General features: G+C 42.0%; 3 protein-coding genes across 3 annotated transcripts; all 3 read left to right on the forward strand.

The window, feature by feature from the left end:
- The first annotated feature begins 516 nt into the window (after positions 1 to 516).
- Positions 517 to 1,494, forward strand: LOC131367138 (alpha-1A adrenergic receptor-like). The gene has a single exon (XM_058412395.1). It carries the CDS (start codon positions 517 to 519, stop codon positions 1,492 to 1,494), a length of 978 nt encoding a protein of 325 aa, XP_058268378.1.
- Positions 1,495 to 11,773: 10,279 nt separating this feature from the next.
- LOC131366684 (alpha-1A adrenergic receptor-like) lies at positions 11,774 to 15,359 on the forward strand. The gene has a single exon (XM_058411339.1). It carries the CDS (start codon positions 11,818 to 11,820, stop codon positions 12,760 to 12,762), a length of 945 nt encoding a protein of 314 aa, XP_058267322.1. The 5' UTR covers positions 11,774 to 11,817; the 3' UTR covers positions 12,763 to 15,359.
- Positions 15,360 to 15,844: 485 nt separating this feature from the next.
- Positions 15,845 to 16,831, forward strand: LOC131367269 (alpha-1A adrenergic receptor-like). Its single transcript, XM_058412595.1, has one exon. It carries the CDS (start codon positions 15,845 to 15,847, stop codon positions 16,829 to 16,831), a length of 987 nt encoding a protein of 328 aa, XP_058268578.1.
- The last annotated feature ends 368 nt before the right edge of the window (positions 16,832 to 17,199 follow it).

Genomic DNA, 17,199 nt, shown 5'->3' on the forward strand with positions numbered 1-17,199 from the left:
TCCATATCTCAAAGTTCTCTGTTCTCTCATATATTACTCAAGAATCCATATTTTAATCATGCCTAAACCATTACGTCATACTTTCATATATTTCATAAAATTGTAGACAAGTTGAACTGGCAAACTTGTTGATCTTGTTTTGAGGATAGAGACTGGGTTTGTTGTTTGGAGGGTGGGGATCTTATAACTCTGAAATTTCTATTATGTATAATAATGTACTATTTCCTGTAGGCTGACCATATGAAAGTCTGTCCATCAGTACAAAATATAAATAGATTGCCCACTTAGTAGATTGCCCACGTTTGCTGAAAACAAATCTGCACAACACATGTTTGCCTACATTTGCAGCCAGTGGGAGGAGATCTATACACCACAGCACATGCAATTACGTGTCTGGTGATTTCAGTATAAATTTCAGACTTCATCAAACTCCTGTAAGACAGTAGCATCAAGTATCCGGACAGCAGGGCGTGTTACTGCATCAGGAAAGAAAAGAGACCTTGGTGAGAATTTGAGATGGATACAGAACGCCTGATAAAGTCTGTAATCAGAAGTATTATGTGTCTGGCTGGAATCATTGGTAACAACTGGCTGTGCATTAGCTCTCTGCCAAAATCTATTTCTCAGCTTCGACCTAGCGACGTTCTATTTATAAATTTGGCTGTATCCAATCTGATCACTAATTACCTGGTGGACGTCCTCAACATTTTCCACACTGAACAGTACATTCCTGCAGGAAAGGTGTTTTGCAGCATTCGATTTTTCCTACCTGAACTCTCGGAGACCAGCAGCATCTTGACCACAATGTTCATCACTATGTTCTGGCATCAAAAGCTTGTGGGCTCTCTGAAACGTGGAGGAGCTCCTGTGCAAATGGATAACCTCCAGTTCATCACTGTGATGCTGACCGGAAGCTGGAGTTTTTCACTAGTCCTTAACATTTCTCATTTATTCTTTGTTGCTACAATCAATGAGAACGTGACTACTGCGGAATGCAAGGAAGTGCTGCCCTCACCAGAAGCCGATCAGGCCTACAAGGTAGTATACATCACACTTGCAAATGTGTTTCCACTTATTGGGATTCTTTATGCAAGCATCCAGATCACAGTTACACTGCTGCAGAATGAAAAGCGAATGAAGAAAATGGGTGTAGCAGTCAGAAACGGAGGAAACACCGGAGCTGGGAAAAGTGGAAACAACACTAATAACGAATCCACAGTTAAGTTGTCCAAGTCACAAGCCAAAACAGGTAGTCTGGTGAGGGCTGCCAAGAGTGTAGTGGCAGTCGCCATTCTTTTTTTATTATGCTGGGTAATTCACATCAATATCATCATCATCAGTTCCATCTCACCAACCAGTGTGACAGAGGACATAGAGAGCTTTGTAGGAGCATCCTATACATGCATCATCCCTTATATTTATCTGTACGGTGTGCAAAAGCTGACCTGTTCCAGAGGATCAGGGCGTGTGATGGGTCGAGTAGTAAGTCAGTGAGCTGGAGTTAGACTTGACAATGAAAAATTTAATGAAAATAGGTTGTAGGTGGAAAAAACATAATGTAAAATGCTCTTAATTGCTGATTAATTTTTTATGATATGACACATCATTGCCTTTTGGTTTTATTGAATTTTTCTGATAATAATCTATGACTAAATCTGGTACCAATCTATAACCAAATAAGATAGAATAAGTGGTATGATGTTCAATTTAAATTTGTTTTTATTTAAATTTTCATATGGTGAAACTTTATCATTAATCCTCGGCTGTCAGACATCAGTCGTACAACATTAATCATGCTATCATGTGCGGAATTATGAGATGACGTACTTTCTTAATTATCTGTAATCAGAGCAGCAGCAACTTGTCTTTGCGTCATAGAGGGGATTGAGATGGTTAATTTGGTATAATGGGGATTACCCCTTAAGGGGGAAACGCCATGTTAAATAAAGTATAAATCCAAACAGAATGTAAAACACTCAAAAGAGCTTTCAGGGGGAAAAAATGATTGATGAAACATTTCTTATTCTTATTTTGTTAAAAATGTGGTATAAATTATTTGGAAATGAATAACAGGTAACCTTAGCAGATATTTTGGAAGCAGTATCAGTCAAATAGGGACAGAAATTGAACAAATGTCATTCGAACAAAATGGAATAAAATCATATAATCCTTCTGCTGTGAATAATGTTTTTACAAAAAATATGTATAAAGGAAAGTGATAGAAAAGGAATTAATATGTTCTTAAAATAGAATAACTATAAAATTATAATTTTTAAAAATGTACAAATATGAAGCAGTTTTGACGTGTATTATTTTAAAAGTGTGAATAGGCAGAAATTAAGAAATTAATTTAAAAATTAAACTAAATGCAAAGCTACAAACTCACAAATACTGCAATCAATAAGAAGGAATGTTTATGAATAAAAACCATAGAAAAACAATGTTGGCAAAGACAACAAAACAGAAAATATATTTTAAAAAAGTAATAGTGGAAAATGTCATGCATTTCCTGACACACCACATTACTAAAAGATTGATAAATGAGGTTCATTATGTGTTAACCGTCTTAGAAAATTCAAGATTGGCAATTTTTTTTTGAGTTTCTCATTATACCCCACTTATTTTGATGGATTTTTCCCCAGTCCAGTTGTGACTCTGAGTTGTTTAATAATGCAGCAGCACTGTTGTAATGATACAGCCGAACATACTGTATACTACCCACGTCAGTGTTGCCCTGAAATCTGACCACCATTCAAATATCATCTGGTTAGTGGAGGATCTTTTCCACTGATGAGTGAAGTAGCAGATATGATTGTATATTGTGTACTTACACTGTCTGGCCAAATGTTTATGGATACCATGGGCATTAATAGGGCCCCTTTTTGGTGCTATAACAGCCTCCACTCCTTTGGGAAGGCCTTCTGCTAGGTTTTGTAATTTGGCTGTGGTCAAGCAGTGAAGTCAGGCAAGGAGGACTGGGGTTCATCTAGGCTCCAGTTCATCCCAAAGGTGTTCAGGGCTAGTACACAAGAATCTCTACAATTTCACTCACCTATAAGTGACTGCTGCAGATGGGGTGTGGTCAAGTGTTGGCTGTGAATGAAGAAAGTAGGAAGATTGGACTGGCTTTCTCAGAGGAAAAGCTGTCTGGCGAAAGAACGCATAAGAACTCTCGGTCTGTCCCGTGAGACCAGCAGAGACTTTTCAGTGCAAATTCATACACAGGATAGAGACTCTTCTTCTTCTTCTTTCAGCTTTTCCCTTCAGGGGTCACCTCAACGAATCATCTCTCTCCACCTATCCCTATCTTCTGCATCCTCAACACTTGCACCCACTGGACGACAACAATCTCCTTATTAATTTACATAACATTCTACACATGCTGTATCGGCATCACACAATTGATATACATAAATGCACAATATAATCACACTCCGCTGTCACCCAATGAGGATGGGTTCCCTTTTGAGTCTGGTTCCTCTCAAGGTTTCTTCCTCATACCATCTAAGGGAGTTTTTCCTTGCCACAGTCACCTCAGTCACCTCAGGCTTGCTCACTTGGGATAACATCTAGGACTGTTTGTCTGTTTATATGTTTGTTGTTTTCTTATGTTGTTTCTTATGTAAAGCTGCTTTGAGACAATGCTCTTTGTTAAAAGCGCTAAACAAATAAAATTGAATTGAATTGAACTAGCTTCATATCCTCTTTGCCTCCTGCCTGGCAGCTCCATGTCCAACATTCTCCTACCAATATATTCACTCTCCCTCCTCTGAACATGTCCAAACTGGGCCCCCTAACTTTGTCCCCCAAACGTCCAACATGAGCTGTCCCTCTGATGTACTCGTTCCTAATCCTGTCCAACCTTGTCACTCCCAAGGAGAACCTCAACATCTTCAGCTCTGCTACCTCCAGCTCTGAATCCTGTCTCTTTCTCAGTGATACTGTCTCTAAACCATACAGCATGGCCGGTCTCACCACTGTCTTATACACCTTCCCCTTGATTCTTGCTGAAATTTTTCTATCACACAGAACTCCCGACACCTTTCTCCACCCATTCCAACCTGCCTGCACTCGCTTCTTTACCTCTTTCCCACACTCTCCATTACCCTGGACTGTTGACCCCAAGTACTTAAACTCCTGTACCTTCTTCACCTCTTCACCCTGTAATCTTACTGTTCCATTTCCCTCCCTTTCATTTACACACATGTACTCAGTCTTACTACGACTGACTTTCATTCCTCTTCTTTCTAGCACAAACCTCCACCTAGACACTTCCAGACCTCCACTGGGATGTCGTCAGGACCAACTGCCTTTCCAACACAGGATGGAGACTAAAAGACACAAATATGCATCAAGTGCACCATGAGTGTGTGTGTGAAGATGGCACAATTCACATGCTTGCTCATGTATCTTATACATACCTGAAGGATTACCTATAGCATCCACTAGATGGCACATCAGCGCCAAAACGTGGTCGTCCACATAGTTTCCAAATCAAATATATATTATGTATGTTCAGTGATTCAGTGCACAGTAATGCATTTCTCTTGGAAACTACCTACATTGGTTGGGATTAACATTTCATAAAATATATTCCAAAATCTTATTTTCAGTAATGCGAATTATAGTCTATATGATCATGTTATCAAAGCATTTTGTATTAAAGGCGCCTGAAAAGAGGGACTTTTATGTTGATACTGCGAGCCGAGTAATGGTCTCGAAGCGCATGTGCTATTAGTTGTGCTCCCGCTAGCTGCTGGGTGTCGCGTTTCTGCACAAACTAATTGTTAAGCTCGTTAAAAGCCTGTTGGTTCCTTTATTGGCTGCAGAGGTGTAGATATTTAGACACTGACCACAAAACTATATATATATATATATATATATATATATATATATATATATATATATATATACTATATATATATATATATATATATATATCTACCTCTACATGTGTATTCCTATGTACATCTCTGTACGCTGGTGGACTGAACAAGTTAATACACTGCATCAACCTGATCACCTGTCTCCTCATTATTAGTGCTCTGACCGGCACTCAGGGGGGTTCACTTATCCACCATACTAGACATTACAGTCCTTATCCTCCATAACAAATTTGGTCCTTCTAGCCGGATAGTGTCTTCCCTTCCCTTCACTTCTGACATGATGGACATTGATGAGGAGATTCTTGGAGCTCATCCCAAGCGCCGTACACGTCCACCAGCTCGCCTTTAACAGTATGATGTGCAGTATGTTCCAGGCAGACCTGATAATGAGCATGATGTTTCATGCACATGGGAGGCACCTGTCATGCGGACTCCTCCCCCTTCCTTCCAGACATACCCCACCCCTGGTGATGATCCTGTCTATCCTAATGGCTCAATGCTCACATTGTCGAGTCACATGCCCTCACACCATGCTGGACACTTACTGCCATCCTTCTCCTCTACTCCAGTCCCTGGGGCCGCCAATACCACACACAGCAGTGAAATAGAGCGAATGTGCTATGAACATGCGCACCTTATGCAGACTCATCGGTCTTTACACGAAGACTTGAGTGCATTTCAAGTTTGAGCGGAGATTAGAGAATTAGTTCAAGTGGCTCAGTCTCTTCGAGATTACCTTAGTCAAGCCAGAGGCCTTACATCATCACCAACACAGCCTTCTGGTACAAAGATACCTAGCCATCCTGTGAGGTCGTATGGAACGAACTTCCCTGACCCCCCTCCTCCCCTGCTTTCCCTTGATGGGACTGAGTTGTTCAAATACCAGATTTTAGTTGACCACCTTAAGTTTGACGAAGCTAGAATGATAGCAGATGCCTATATAAACTCACCTACCCCATTCACTGACACCATGGCTGCACTGTACGAGGAATTCGGACAACCCCATCAGTTAGCTTTGAGAAAGATTGCTACAGTTCTGGAGAATCCTGATATAAGGCGAGGTGATATCTCTGCCTTCCAGAGGTTTGCTCTTCAGGTGCAGTCATTAGTGGGCCTCTTGAGAACCTTGGGACCTGATGGTGACCTGGAGTTGTGTTGTGGATCTCATGTTGCTCGTCTGCTGAGAAAGCTTCCCCTTGAACAACAAGCTGAGTTCCGACGTCATATGTTCCGAGAACCAGGTAAAACTCCCAATCTGACCTTTCTAACTGGCTCCGTTATGAAACATGGTGCCATAGTTATGATGCAGATCTCATGTTTAAGAGCTCACATGCTAAAGCAGATTCTGGTAGGAGAACTGTGGCCATCTTGCATGGGGCTGGTGAATTGTCGGATGAGGCTCCTAGCTCTCGGAAGGTTCCTCTACCACAAACCAAACCTGTAAAATGGAGACGTTATTGTCCTTTCTGTGATAAGACTGACCATTACCTGGGTCAATGTACATAGTTTACGAAGCTTACCTCTGATCAGATCAGGACATGGATCCGCAATAACAATCGCTGTTGGCGTTGTGCTAGAACCCATCATGCCGCTCAATGTGACCTGAAGAAGCCCTGTAATACTTGCCAAGGCACCCATCTTCGTCCTCTGCATGAGGTGAATGTTACTTCCTTACAGAAAGAAGATTCAGCTGATAAAGAAAGGAACTGCCTGACTAATTCCTCTTCTGATAGGTTCCTCCTGGACAAACCGTCTGTCAGTGGTCGAGTTATGCTCAAAGTAGTTCCTGTGAATCTGCATTATAAAGATTGTACGTTAAACTCCTTTGTTGTTCTTGATGATGGGTCAGAGCAGACTATTCTACTCTCCACTGCAGCTAAGGCTCTGGGCATTCAGGGTGTTCCTGAAGATCTGCCATTGCGGACAGTAAGAGACGATATTCAGGTTCTCCATGGTTTCTCTAACTCATTTCAGATCTCACCTGTCCGTAAACCTCACACTAGTTATAAGATCAGTCATGCCTTTACAGCAGACCGCCTTAACCTGTCTCGCCAATCTTACCCTGTAGATCGGCTACAAAGGAAGTACAGACATCTGCGGGGCCTCCCTATCCATACCCTTACTGAAGTTCTGCCCTTACTCCTCATTGGATCCGATCAGCCTCATCTCATCACCCCCATAGAGCCAGTTCGATGGGGCGGCCATGGTGGTCCAGCTGCCATTCATACTTGCCTAGGATGGACACTCCAAGGCCCTATGCCTTCCCTTGTTTGCCCTCCATCTACACAACAATGCTAAGCTCCTTTGCTCCAATTCCAGATGAACTCTTTCAGCATGTTCAGCGATTGTGGCAGTTGGATACTGTTCCGCAGCAGGGAGGTAAAGGAGCAACTCGAGGAGGCACTCAAGCAGCTTGAGATGAAGACTATCACCATGGAAGTAGAAGGGATTCATCGCCTGGCAACACCTTTACAATGGAGAAAGGACATGCCTTTATTGAATGCACCTAAGGAATCAGTCCTATCTACTCTTGGCAGTGTAGAGAGAAATCTACTAAAGGATCCACTAAAGGCCGAGATCTATAAAGAGGAGATGAGAAAACTGATTGACACAGGAGCTGTTCGAGAAGTGACTGATCCTACACCTGATATGACTGAATGCTGGTACATCCCTCATCACCTTGTTAGCCACAATGGGAAGTTCCACATCGTCTTTAATTGCTCACATCAGTTCGAAGGGCAAACCCTCAACCAATACCTGCTGCCCGGGCAACAAACACCTACCCGTGAGGTATGAGAGGCCCACTATGAGGAACCTTTATAAGGTATTAGCTACCCAGTATGATCCTCTAGGATGGCTTCTACCTTATACAACTCGGTCCAAGGTCATCATTAAACAACTGTGGAACAAGCAGAGAGGGTGGGATGACCCCAATCTACCACCAGAGCTCCTTCGTTCCTGGAATGAGTGGGAGGAGGAACTCCAATACCTTCCTCTTGTCCACTACCCTCGGCGTTATGGTCCTCCTGAAGTTGGAAGTATGGAGGGAATTACCCATGAAATACATATCTTTTCGGATGCCTCTGAGCAGGCATATGGAGCTGTAGCTTACCTCCGGACAATTGACGAGGAAGGCCATCCTTACCTGTCCTTCATTATAGCCCGCTCCCGTGTCACTCCTAAACGAGTTCATTCCATTCCCAGATTTCAACTTTGTGGAGGTTTGGTTGCTGCCCAAGTTTGGTTGCCCAGGTTTGGTTGCAAATAGATTCTATCTCACTGTGGACAGACTCCACAACAGTCCTCCAGTGGTTGAATTCATAGTCCTGTCGTTATCGAGCCTTTGTAGGTAACAGAATCGCTGAGATTCAGGAGCTGACAGCTCAGTGTTCTTGGCATTATGTTAGTTCGGCAGACAATCCTGCGGATGACCTCACAAGAGGAAAACCTCTTCAATATCTCGTTGCGCCAAACCAATGGTCTCAAGGACCCTCTTTCCTTCTTAGAGAACCCAAGGAATGGCCTATAATCCCTAAGAGTTAGACTAAATATTACGAATCTGAACTGAGAAAATCTGTCTTCTGTGGTATCCATAAAGTATCTCCTTCATCAAGTGCTGATAAATGGAGCTACAGCACCTGGCAGAAACTTCTAGATGTAACTTCCCTGAAATTTCAAACTAACTGTACATCAGGGACCTTTCCGGAGGCTGAGGATTATCGGCAGGCTGAGGTTCATATACTAAGACAGGTACAACAGGAATCCTTCCCTGAGGAGCACAAATTGTTAGAGACTGGAAGGTCAGTCAGGTCTGTGAGTCGACTAATTACCCTAGCCCCTGAAATGGATCCATCCAGCGGTCTGATTCGAGTTGGAGGTCAGCTGAGGAGAGTTACAGGTGTTGAGGCTTCAGTCCGACATCCTCTAGTACTGGATCCTAGGCACCCAGTCACCCAGTTGATCATTCAACATTATGACCACCAGTTACATCATTCTGGATCAGAAAGGTTATTTGCAGAGATACGGAGACATTACTGGATCCTGCGAGGCAGGGAGGCTATTTGGCGGTTTCAGCAGCCCTGCCCAGAGTGTCAATGGTGGCGTGCCCAGCCAACCATCCCTAGAATGGCAGATCTCCCACTTGCACGCCTTCAGCTCTACAAACCCGCCTTTCATTCATGTGGAGTGGACTGCTTCGGACCCATGCTGGTGAAGTTTGGAAGACGCACGGAGATCCTATTTAAGTGTCTGACAACCAGAGCAGTACATCTAGGTCTACTTCCTAGTATGACGTCAGACTCATTCCTCATGGCTCTCAGGAGATTTATCGCAAGGAGAGGAACACCTGAGGAATTATGGTCTGATCATGGAACTAACTTTCGTGGAGGGGAACGTGAGTTAAAGGAAGCTTATGCTGTGATGGCTCCCAACCTTCAGCGTCAGCTTGCCCGCCAAAGGATCCGATTTCATTTTAATCCCCCATCGGCACCGCATTTTGGTGGAGTTTGGGAGAGAGAAATCAGATCAGTTAAATCGGCCCTGTATACTGTTTTGGGTTCACATTCAGTTCCTGAAGAGGTCTTAATGACAGTTATTCTGGAAGTGGAGGCCATTCTGAACTCGAAACCCTTGGGATATGTGTCTTCAGACATAGCAGATGCTGATCCGGTGACACCAAATAGTCTCCTCATGGGGCGGCCTGACGGATCTCTGCCTCAAGTCATTTACCCAGAGTCTGAGATGTTGAGTCTCCGGTACTGGAGACATTCCCCGGTCCTGGCAGATCAATTCTGGTCAAGGTTTATAAGAGACTACCTCCCTGGCCTCCAGACACGACAGAAATGGCAACTCTCCCCACCTGACTTGAAGGAAAAGGCATTTGTCATGATCGTCGACCCACAACTACCTAGCTTCTGGCCCATAAAACCCACCTAAGCCAAGATGGTCATGTCAGGTCAGCTGATGTGAAGATAAAGGGCCAAGTTTATACTAGACCTGTAGCCCGCCTGGTCATCCTGCCTGCCTTACCCAAGGATAGCCTCACTTCTTCAAACCCTAATTAGGAAGTCGCCTTTATGGGAGCAAAGATGCCCTGCATCTTTGGGGGCGGCTGTATTAAAGGCGCCTGAAAAGAGGGACTTTTATTTTGATACTGCAAGCCGGGTAATGCTCTCGAAGCGCATGTGCTATTAGTTGTGCTCCCCCTAGCTGCTGGGTGTCGCGTTTCTGCACAAACTAAGTGTTAAGCTCGTTAAAAGCCTGTTGGTTCCTTTATTGGCTGCAGAGGTGTAGATATTTAGTCACTGACCACAAAACTATATATATATATATATCTACCTCTACATGTGTATTCCTATGTACATCTCTGTACGCTGGTGGACTGAACATGTTAATACACTGCATCAACCTGATCACCTGTCTCCTCATTATTAGTGCTCTGACCGGCACTCAGGGGGGTTCACTTATCCACCATACTAGACATTACAGTCCTTATCCTCCATAACAAATTTTATAATAGATTATGTTATGTTATGTTATGTTATGTTATGTTATGTTATGTTATGTTATGTTATGTTATGTTATGTTATAGTATTAAATAATTCAATTTAATAATATAATTTAATGAATATGAAATTAATATTTTCAGCGTTAAAATATTGACGTATTCCTTTCTCAGAATCTTTTTTTCCCCTCATAATAAATCTTTGAACAATTTGATCATAATATTTGAATCATGCAGAGTAATATCATCCAGAGTTTAATACTCATGAGTCATGTATGTGTCTAAATAATAAGTAAATTTAGGATTCAGCCAAACTCATAGATTACACTCACCTAAAAGCCCGGCTGTAATTACAGGTTGTTGGTGAAATACTGATAATGATCTTATGTGGTAAGTATCAGTATGTGGAAAGTGATTACATATGGAAAATACCTGCAACATAAAAATTGGGAAATGAACCTATATTTTGTTGTACAACAAAATGAATCGAAGATATACAACATATTGGTAAACTATTTAGCATGATCAAAAGTTTGTGGAGATTTAGTCCTTCCAGTCAGGCTTTCCAAAGATTTTGGATTCTGGTAGTGTGGCTGTGGGGATTTGTCCATTCAGCCACAAGTTCATTAGTGACAGTAATAAGTGAGGCAAAAAGGAGGCGTGGGGCACTGTGTGCATTACAACGCATCCCAAAGGTGTCCAGTGAGATGTCAGGATGTCAGGGCTTTGTGCAGTCTACTTAAATTCTTTCACAACGTCAGCAAACCATGTCTTTATGGTGCTCGCTTTTTGTTTGCAGGGGCCTTATTTGGGCTGTTAGTTCCAGTGAAATGAGATTGTAATACTGCATCTTTCCAACTTTGTGGCAACAGTTTGGGGAACAACTACACATGCATGTGAGAGTCAGTTGTCCACAAATTTTTGGCCATACAATGCATGTATAATAATAGTCTTTATTATATCAGAATTTAATATGTTATACACAAAAACTCTGTCTGTCAATACAAAATTAAAATCGATTGCCTAGGGTTAGGGTCATTTTTGTTTGCTGATAATAGAAACAAATATACATTTATGTCATTTTGCAGTCACACTTATCCAGACTTACACTTCATCTCATTCATACAACCTAGCAGTTGAGAGTTAAGGGGTCGGGGCGACTGCTTGGTGGTCCAAGTATTTGAACGCTCAATTTTCCGATGAACAGTCCAACGGCTCAACCACAGAGCTACCACTTCCCTACTACACCACACACATTTGCCTGCATTTGCCACTGGGAGGAGGAGATCTGACCACCACATCCACAGTGATGAAATTACTTGTCTGGTGATTTCAGTATAAATTTCAGACTTCACTGAACTGCGCTTTATACAGGATCGTCCAGACAGCTGCACCTGGAAAGAAGAGGGAACTTGGTGAGAATTTGAGATGGATCCAGATATCCTGATACAGTCTGTAATCAGAAGCATTATGTGTCTGGCTGGAATGATTGGTAACAACTGGCTGTGCATTAGCTCTCTGCCAAAATCCAACTCTCAACTCCGAACTAGCGATGTTCTATTTATAAACTTGGCTGTATCCAATCTGATCACTAATTACCTGGTGGACACCCTGGACCTTTACGAAACTGTAGTAAATGTGCCTTGGGGATATTTGTATTGCGGCTTTCGATTGTTCCTACCTGAATTATCAGAGACCAGCAGCATCTTGACCACCGTGTTTATCACTGTGTACTGGCAGCAGAAGCTCGTGGGTTCTCTGAAGCGCGGAGGAGCTCCGGTACAAATGGACAACCTCCACTTCATTGTCATGTTGCTGACAGCAAGCTGGACTTTCTCATTTTTGTTCCACTTTCCTCATTTTTTTTTTGTTGCTAAACTCGGTGAGAATGAGACTGACGCGGAATGCACGGACGAGCTGCCCTCACCGCAAGCCGAGCATGCCTACGAGGTGTTGTACGTCACGCTCGTCAATGTGATTCCAATTTCTACGATCCTTTACGCATGCATCCAGATCGTGATTACACTGATGCAGAATGAAAAGCGAATGAAGAAAATGGATGAAGAAGTTAAAAATGAAGGCAACACCTCGGCGGAGAAAAGTGGAGACAACGCTAATAACGTTTCAACAGTAACCAAGTCCAACTCACAATCCAAAACAGGAGGTCTGGTGAGGGCTGCCAAGAGCGTGGTGGCAGTAGCCATTGTTTTTTTAATATGCTGGACAATTCACATCAATGTCAGACTGCTCGATTCCATCTCACCAAACTACGTGACACAGGTCATGGAGAGCTTTATCGGAGCAATCTATACATGCACCATCCCTTATGTTTACCTGTACGGTATGCAAAAGCTGACCTGCTCCTGTTGTTAAGAACGTGTGATGGGTCATGTACGAGGAGTAACTCAGTGAACTGTGATTTAATGCTGTACACTGTACAGGGCTAATCATTCGGGGCTCGATTTTAATTTAGCCCCGAATGTTTTAATTCGAATTTTGCCACCGGAGTGTAGAGGAATTAAGTAAATGTTGATCGGTTTAGTTGAGCACTGTTGCCGTTGACTGTAGGCAATTTGAATGACATCTCTCTCCGCGCGCGCGCGCGCACACATACACACACACGCGCGCGCGCCAAAATGCCGCGAGAGTGTGCGCTCGAATATGATCTAGATCAGGACTGGGCAGTTAATTTCTACAGGGGGCCACATAACAAATATGAACGGTGTTGGAGGGCCGAACCAACGATAACTTGAACTTAATTCTGCTCGATATTAATTGCAATAAATTATATATTTTTGATTAGCTGCTACTGGTAATCAGAAGAAGGATATTCTGTAAATATTTATGTAAATTTATGAATTGTTGTGTAGGTCAAAGAGGAAAATAATCCTGTAGAAGTAATAAACAGTTTAAAACAAAAACAATCATTGCATCACTGTTTCATTTTATTTTTAACTTGTTAATCTTCACAAATACTAAAAGGATGTTTTGCATTATGTTAAAGATAAGCAACTCGACTTCATTCAAAAAGCAATAAGTGCTTGTTTTCAGTTCATTTTACTCGTTCAGTGAGAAAAATCCAGGTTGCCAGCTCTTCCGTGATTTTAAAGTCTGCATTGATCCCACGTAAGAAGATGAGTAGCTGGGCAGTGTCACGTAAATCGCAGCTCTCATCCAGAGTCAGTGAAAAATGACCGCTCTGTTCCTCAGCTGAAGCTCCAGATTTCCCGCGATGTCCTCAACCCTTCTCGTTACAGTGCGTCGGGAAAGGGGCACGTTCTCAAATGCTCCCTTTTTCTCTGGGCATATCAGGGCACCAGAGTCCACCATACACTCCTTAGTAAACTCTCCGTAAGAAAACGGTTTACTTTTTCTAGTGATTTTGTGAGATATGACATAACATGTCTTGACAGCTGCATCTCTGGGTGTGGGAGGTTTTGTAAAAAGTCCGTGTCGGGTTTGCAGCGTGTCCAGCACAGCCTCCGACTCCTGCGCGCTCTTCATCAGACAAGTTCTTGTATTTCTCCTCGTGTTTGGTCACGTAGTGGCGATTCAGATTGTAATCTATGAACACAGCGACCTGTGTACCACTGTGTAACTAAGCACATGGCTTTACCTTTGATTTCTGGAAATAAATATTTTGCAGTCCATGTCTCGTTGAAAACGCGGCATTCGGAATCAACTTTTCTTTTTTTTTTAACGGAAGCTGACCTATATACATATATCTATAATATAAAACTGTCAGAAAACACAACAATCTTATTATTCAGATAATGTTCTAACTTCTAATATTTGATGTTAACACAGTTGATAAAAGTAGGCTAACAAATGTATGTTGGGTCAAAAAGGAGGCCCACTGTCTCTGATTCCGAAAACCCCTGAAATAAGGATCCTTTTTAATATTATTCCATACCTAAGCCTTAAATTAAATAAGCCTAAAGATAGATCTAAATAAAATGTAAACTGTTAAAGCGCTAAGACATTACAGTCTGAACATCATGACTTTCTATTATTCAACTAATGCAGAATTTAAGTTAAAATACATACATGGCTTAGGTGAACAATGGACCAGAACAATGACTCCATCATTCGGCTGTTCTGTCTATTGATAAAGGAATTCTCAGCACTAGAAATACTAGTATGGTGACTGACCGTTTTGCTCAAGTCAAGTCTCGGAGATACCCTGTGATGATTCCACCTTCAAAGAAATAGGATAGAAAAGTCACCAAGAGCATGAAGTAGACGAGATACAAGCAGCAAGACAGGTGAGAGAATGAGAGATGAGAGAACAATGAGAGAAGAGAGAAAAAGAAAAAAAAGGAACAAGAATACATACAGTAGTGGCAGTATAAATGAGGAATGAAATAGTAGGTGCAAGTATAAAATAGATTGTTGTAAATCTATATATATTGTAATAATAATAATAATAATAATAAAGGATCTACACGGCACTGCTCCACACACAAGCTGTAACAGGGATAATATTGCATGGTATACCTGTGTGAGAGAAAATGTAATCAATTTAATGAACTCCTTTTTTAGTAGCAAGACTATGTCCTAATATTTATTTTATATTTTATTTGTATGGAATTATGAATTATTGCACCTGTAAAGAAAACAGCAGCAATATATTGTCATGTCATGGATGGTTAAGATGGTTAGATTTGTGTAAGAGTTGTACATTAAGGTGGAATGTAATGTTAAATCCAGTTTAAAACATTCCATTTGCCTGTAATGCACTCAGAACCGAAACTAAATTGATATCAGTACTGTAATAAATATTCTTTACAAGCAGAATCCTGGTCGTTTTCTTCAAAAAGATGCTAATAATATCAACTTAACTTGTAAATATTAATAACTAAATAGCAATGTTTTGAACTAATACTAGTTGGAGAAGCAACTAAAAGAAACAGACCAAAAAAACAGGCAAGGAAAGCAACAATAATGAACAAACATGTTGGCCCATAATATCTGGATGCTTGGAAATATTCTGCAAATTTCCCCAAAATCTATAGAGAGTGGAGAAGTTCAGGGCTGTTCTATGTTATGTTAACATTTCAGGAGGTTATAAGTTACCACAGCAGCATAAAACAGTACAAAAGTCAAGGTTGTTTTTTTTTATAAGTGCTTGTGGGTCTTGTGTCTTGCTTAAAGTCAGCTGAGGACGTTCATACCATCACATTAGTTCCAGGACAAACAAATTCCAGATGAGGGTCTTTCTTATACCTGGAGGGACAGTGGAGCAAGGTGAGCCGTCCTAGATGCTCAGAAAGATAAGTGCAGGTTAGGTGGGGCAGAACTGGAGTTCCCTACATTGTGGGAGGAGATGTGAGATCATGGTGTCATTATCTGACAGTTTAAAATCAGCATACCTGACAACAAGGATATCAAAACATCAACTATTTTAACCAGTTACCCCACTTCTTCTTAGAAAGGGACCTGCTCTCTCTGTAAGATGAATGCAAACGAGTGGATAAAGGTTTTAGTAAGAGCATCCATGTGCTTTTTTGGAATCCTTGGTAACAACTGGCTGGCTTTTCGTTCCATACCGAAATCCAGATCTCAGCTCCGAACAAACGACATCCTATTTGTCAACTTGGCTGTATCTAATCTGATCACCAATTACCTGGTGGACCTACCAGACACCTTAGACTTTGTAGTCCACTGGACCAGAAGATATTGCACTGTGTTCAGTTTCTGCTCCAACCTCTCGGAGACCAGCAGCATCTTGACTACCATGTTCATAACTGTGTACTGGCATCAGAAGCTCGTGGGCTCTCTGAAGCGTGGAGGAGCTCCTGTGCAAATGGATAACCTCTGCCTCATCACAGCACTGCTGACAGGGAGCTGGGCGTTTGCCACCATCTTCAGCATTCCTCATTTCTTCTTCATCTCTACAGGCATCTTGAACCAAAGCTTCGATGACTGCATGGAACAAGATTCATCCCAAGAGGCCAGGCAAGCCTATGAGATGGTGTACCTTGCACTGGCAAATCTTGCACCAATCATTGGGATCGTTTTTGCAAGCATTCAAATTGCAGTCACGCTTGTACAAAACGAGAGACGGATCAAAAACTCCACAAACGTGTTCAATAGAGGAGGAAATACCAAGATAAAGAAGGCTCCAGAACCCACGTCCAAAGATCTGACTTCAAATGCTGCAAATAATGTCCAAGACCAACGACAAGGGGTCCAAAAGTCTAAAGACAAAACCAGCTCCTCCACTGGTAATCAGGTGAGAGCTGCCAAAAGTGTGGTGACAGTGGCCACCGTTTTCCTGATCTGCTGGCTAACACATCTCACGCTCAGCATAACCATCACCGTTTATGATTCCATCATAGTAGCAGAAATGATCAGCTATATAGGAGGAACCTACACATGTATAATACCTTATATGTACTTGCATGGTGTAAAGAAATTGAACTGCTCCTCCAAAGGCTGAGCAGCAGTCTGGAAATAGCACACCAGAATGCTAGGCACAACAGAAGAGGAGAAAGGACAAATGAAGCGTTAAGCCACTAACCCGAGTGCAAAGTGCATCCTCTAAGTCACCTTCAGTGGATTTACTTGATTGTAGATATTTCAGCTTCATACACAGACTTTACTCGTCTACTTTCATGTTTATATTGCACAAGTTATTGTTTTATTAGCAACTAGTCTCCCCCCCCCCTTATAAAATAAAATGAGTGGTGTGTTTTTCTTACATCTTGATGTTACTTGCGGAATTAGAATCTATCCCCTGGGCCTAATTATACCTTGTTATGAGCAATTATTGTCACCAAAGCAGCAGGGAAACAAACCTGGCACATC

The sequence above is a fragment of the Hemibagrus wyckioides genome, linkage group LG16 (assembly GCF_019097595.1).
Source record: "Hemibagrus wyckioides isolate EC202008001 linkage group LG16, SWU_Hwy_1.0, whole genome shotgun sequence".
NCBI classification, from domain to species: domain Eukaryota; kingdom Metazoa; phylum Chordata; class Actinopteri; order Siluriformes; family Bagridae; genus Hemibagrus; species Hemibagrus wyckioides.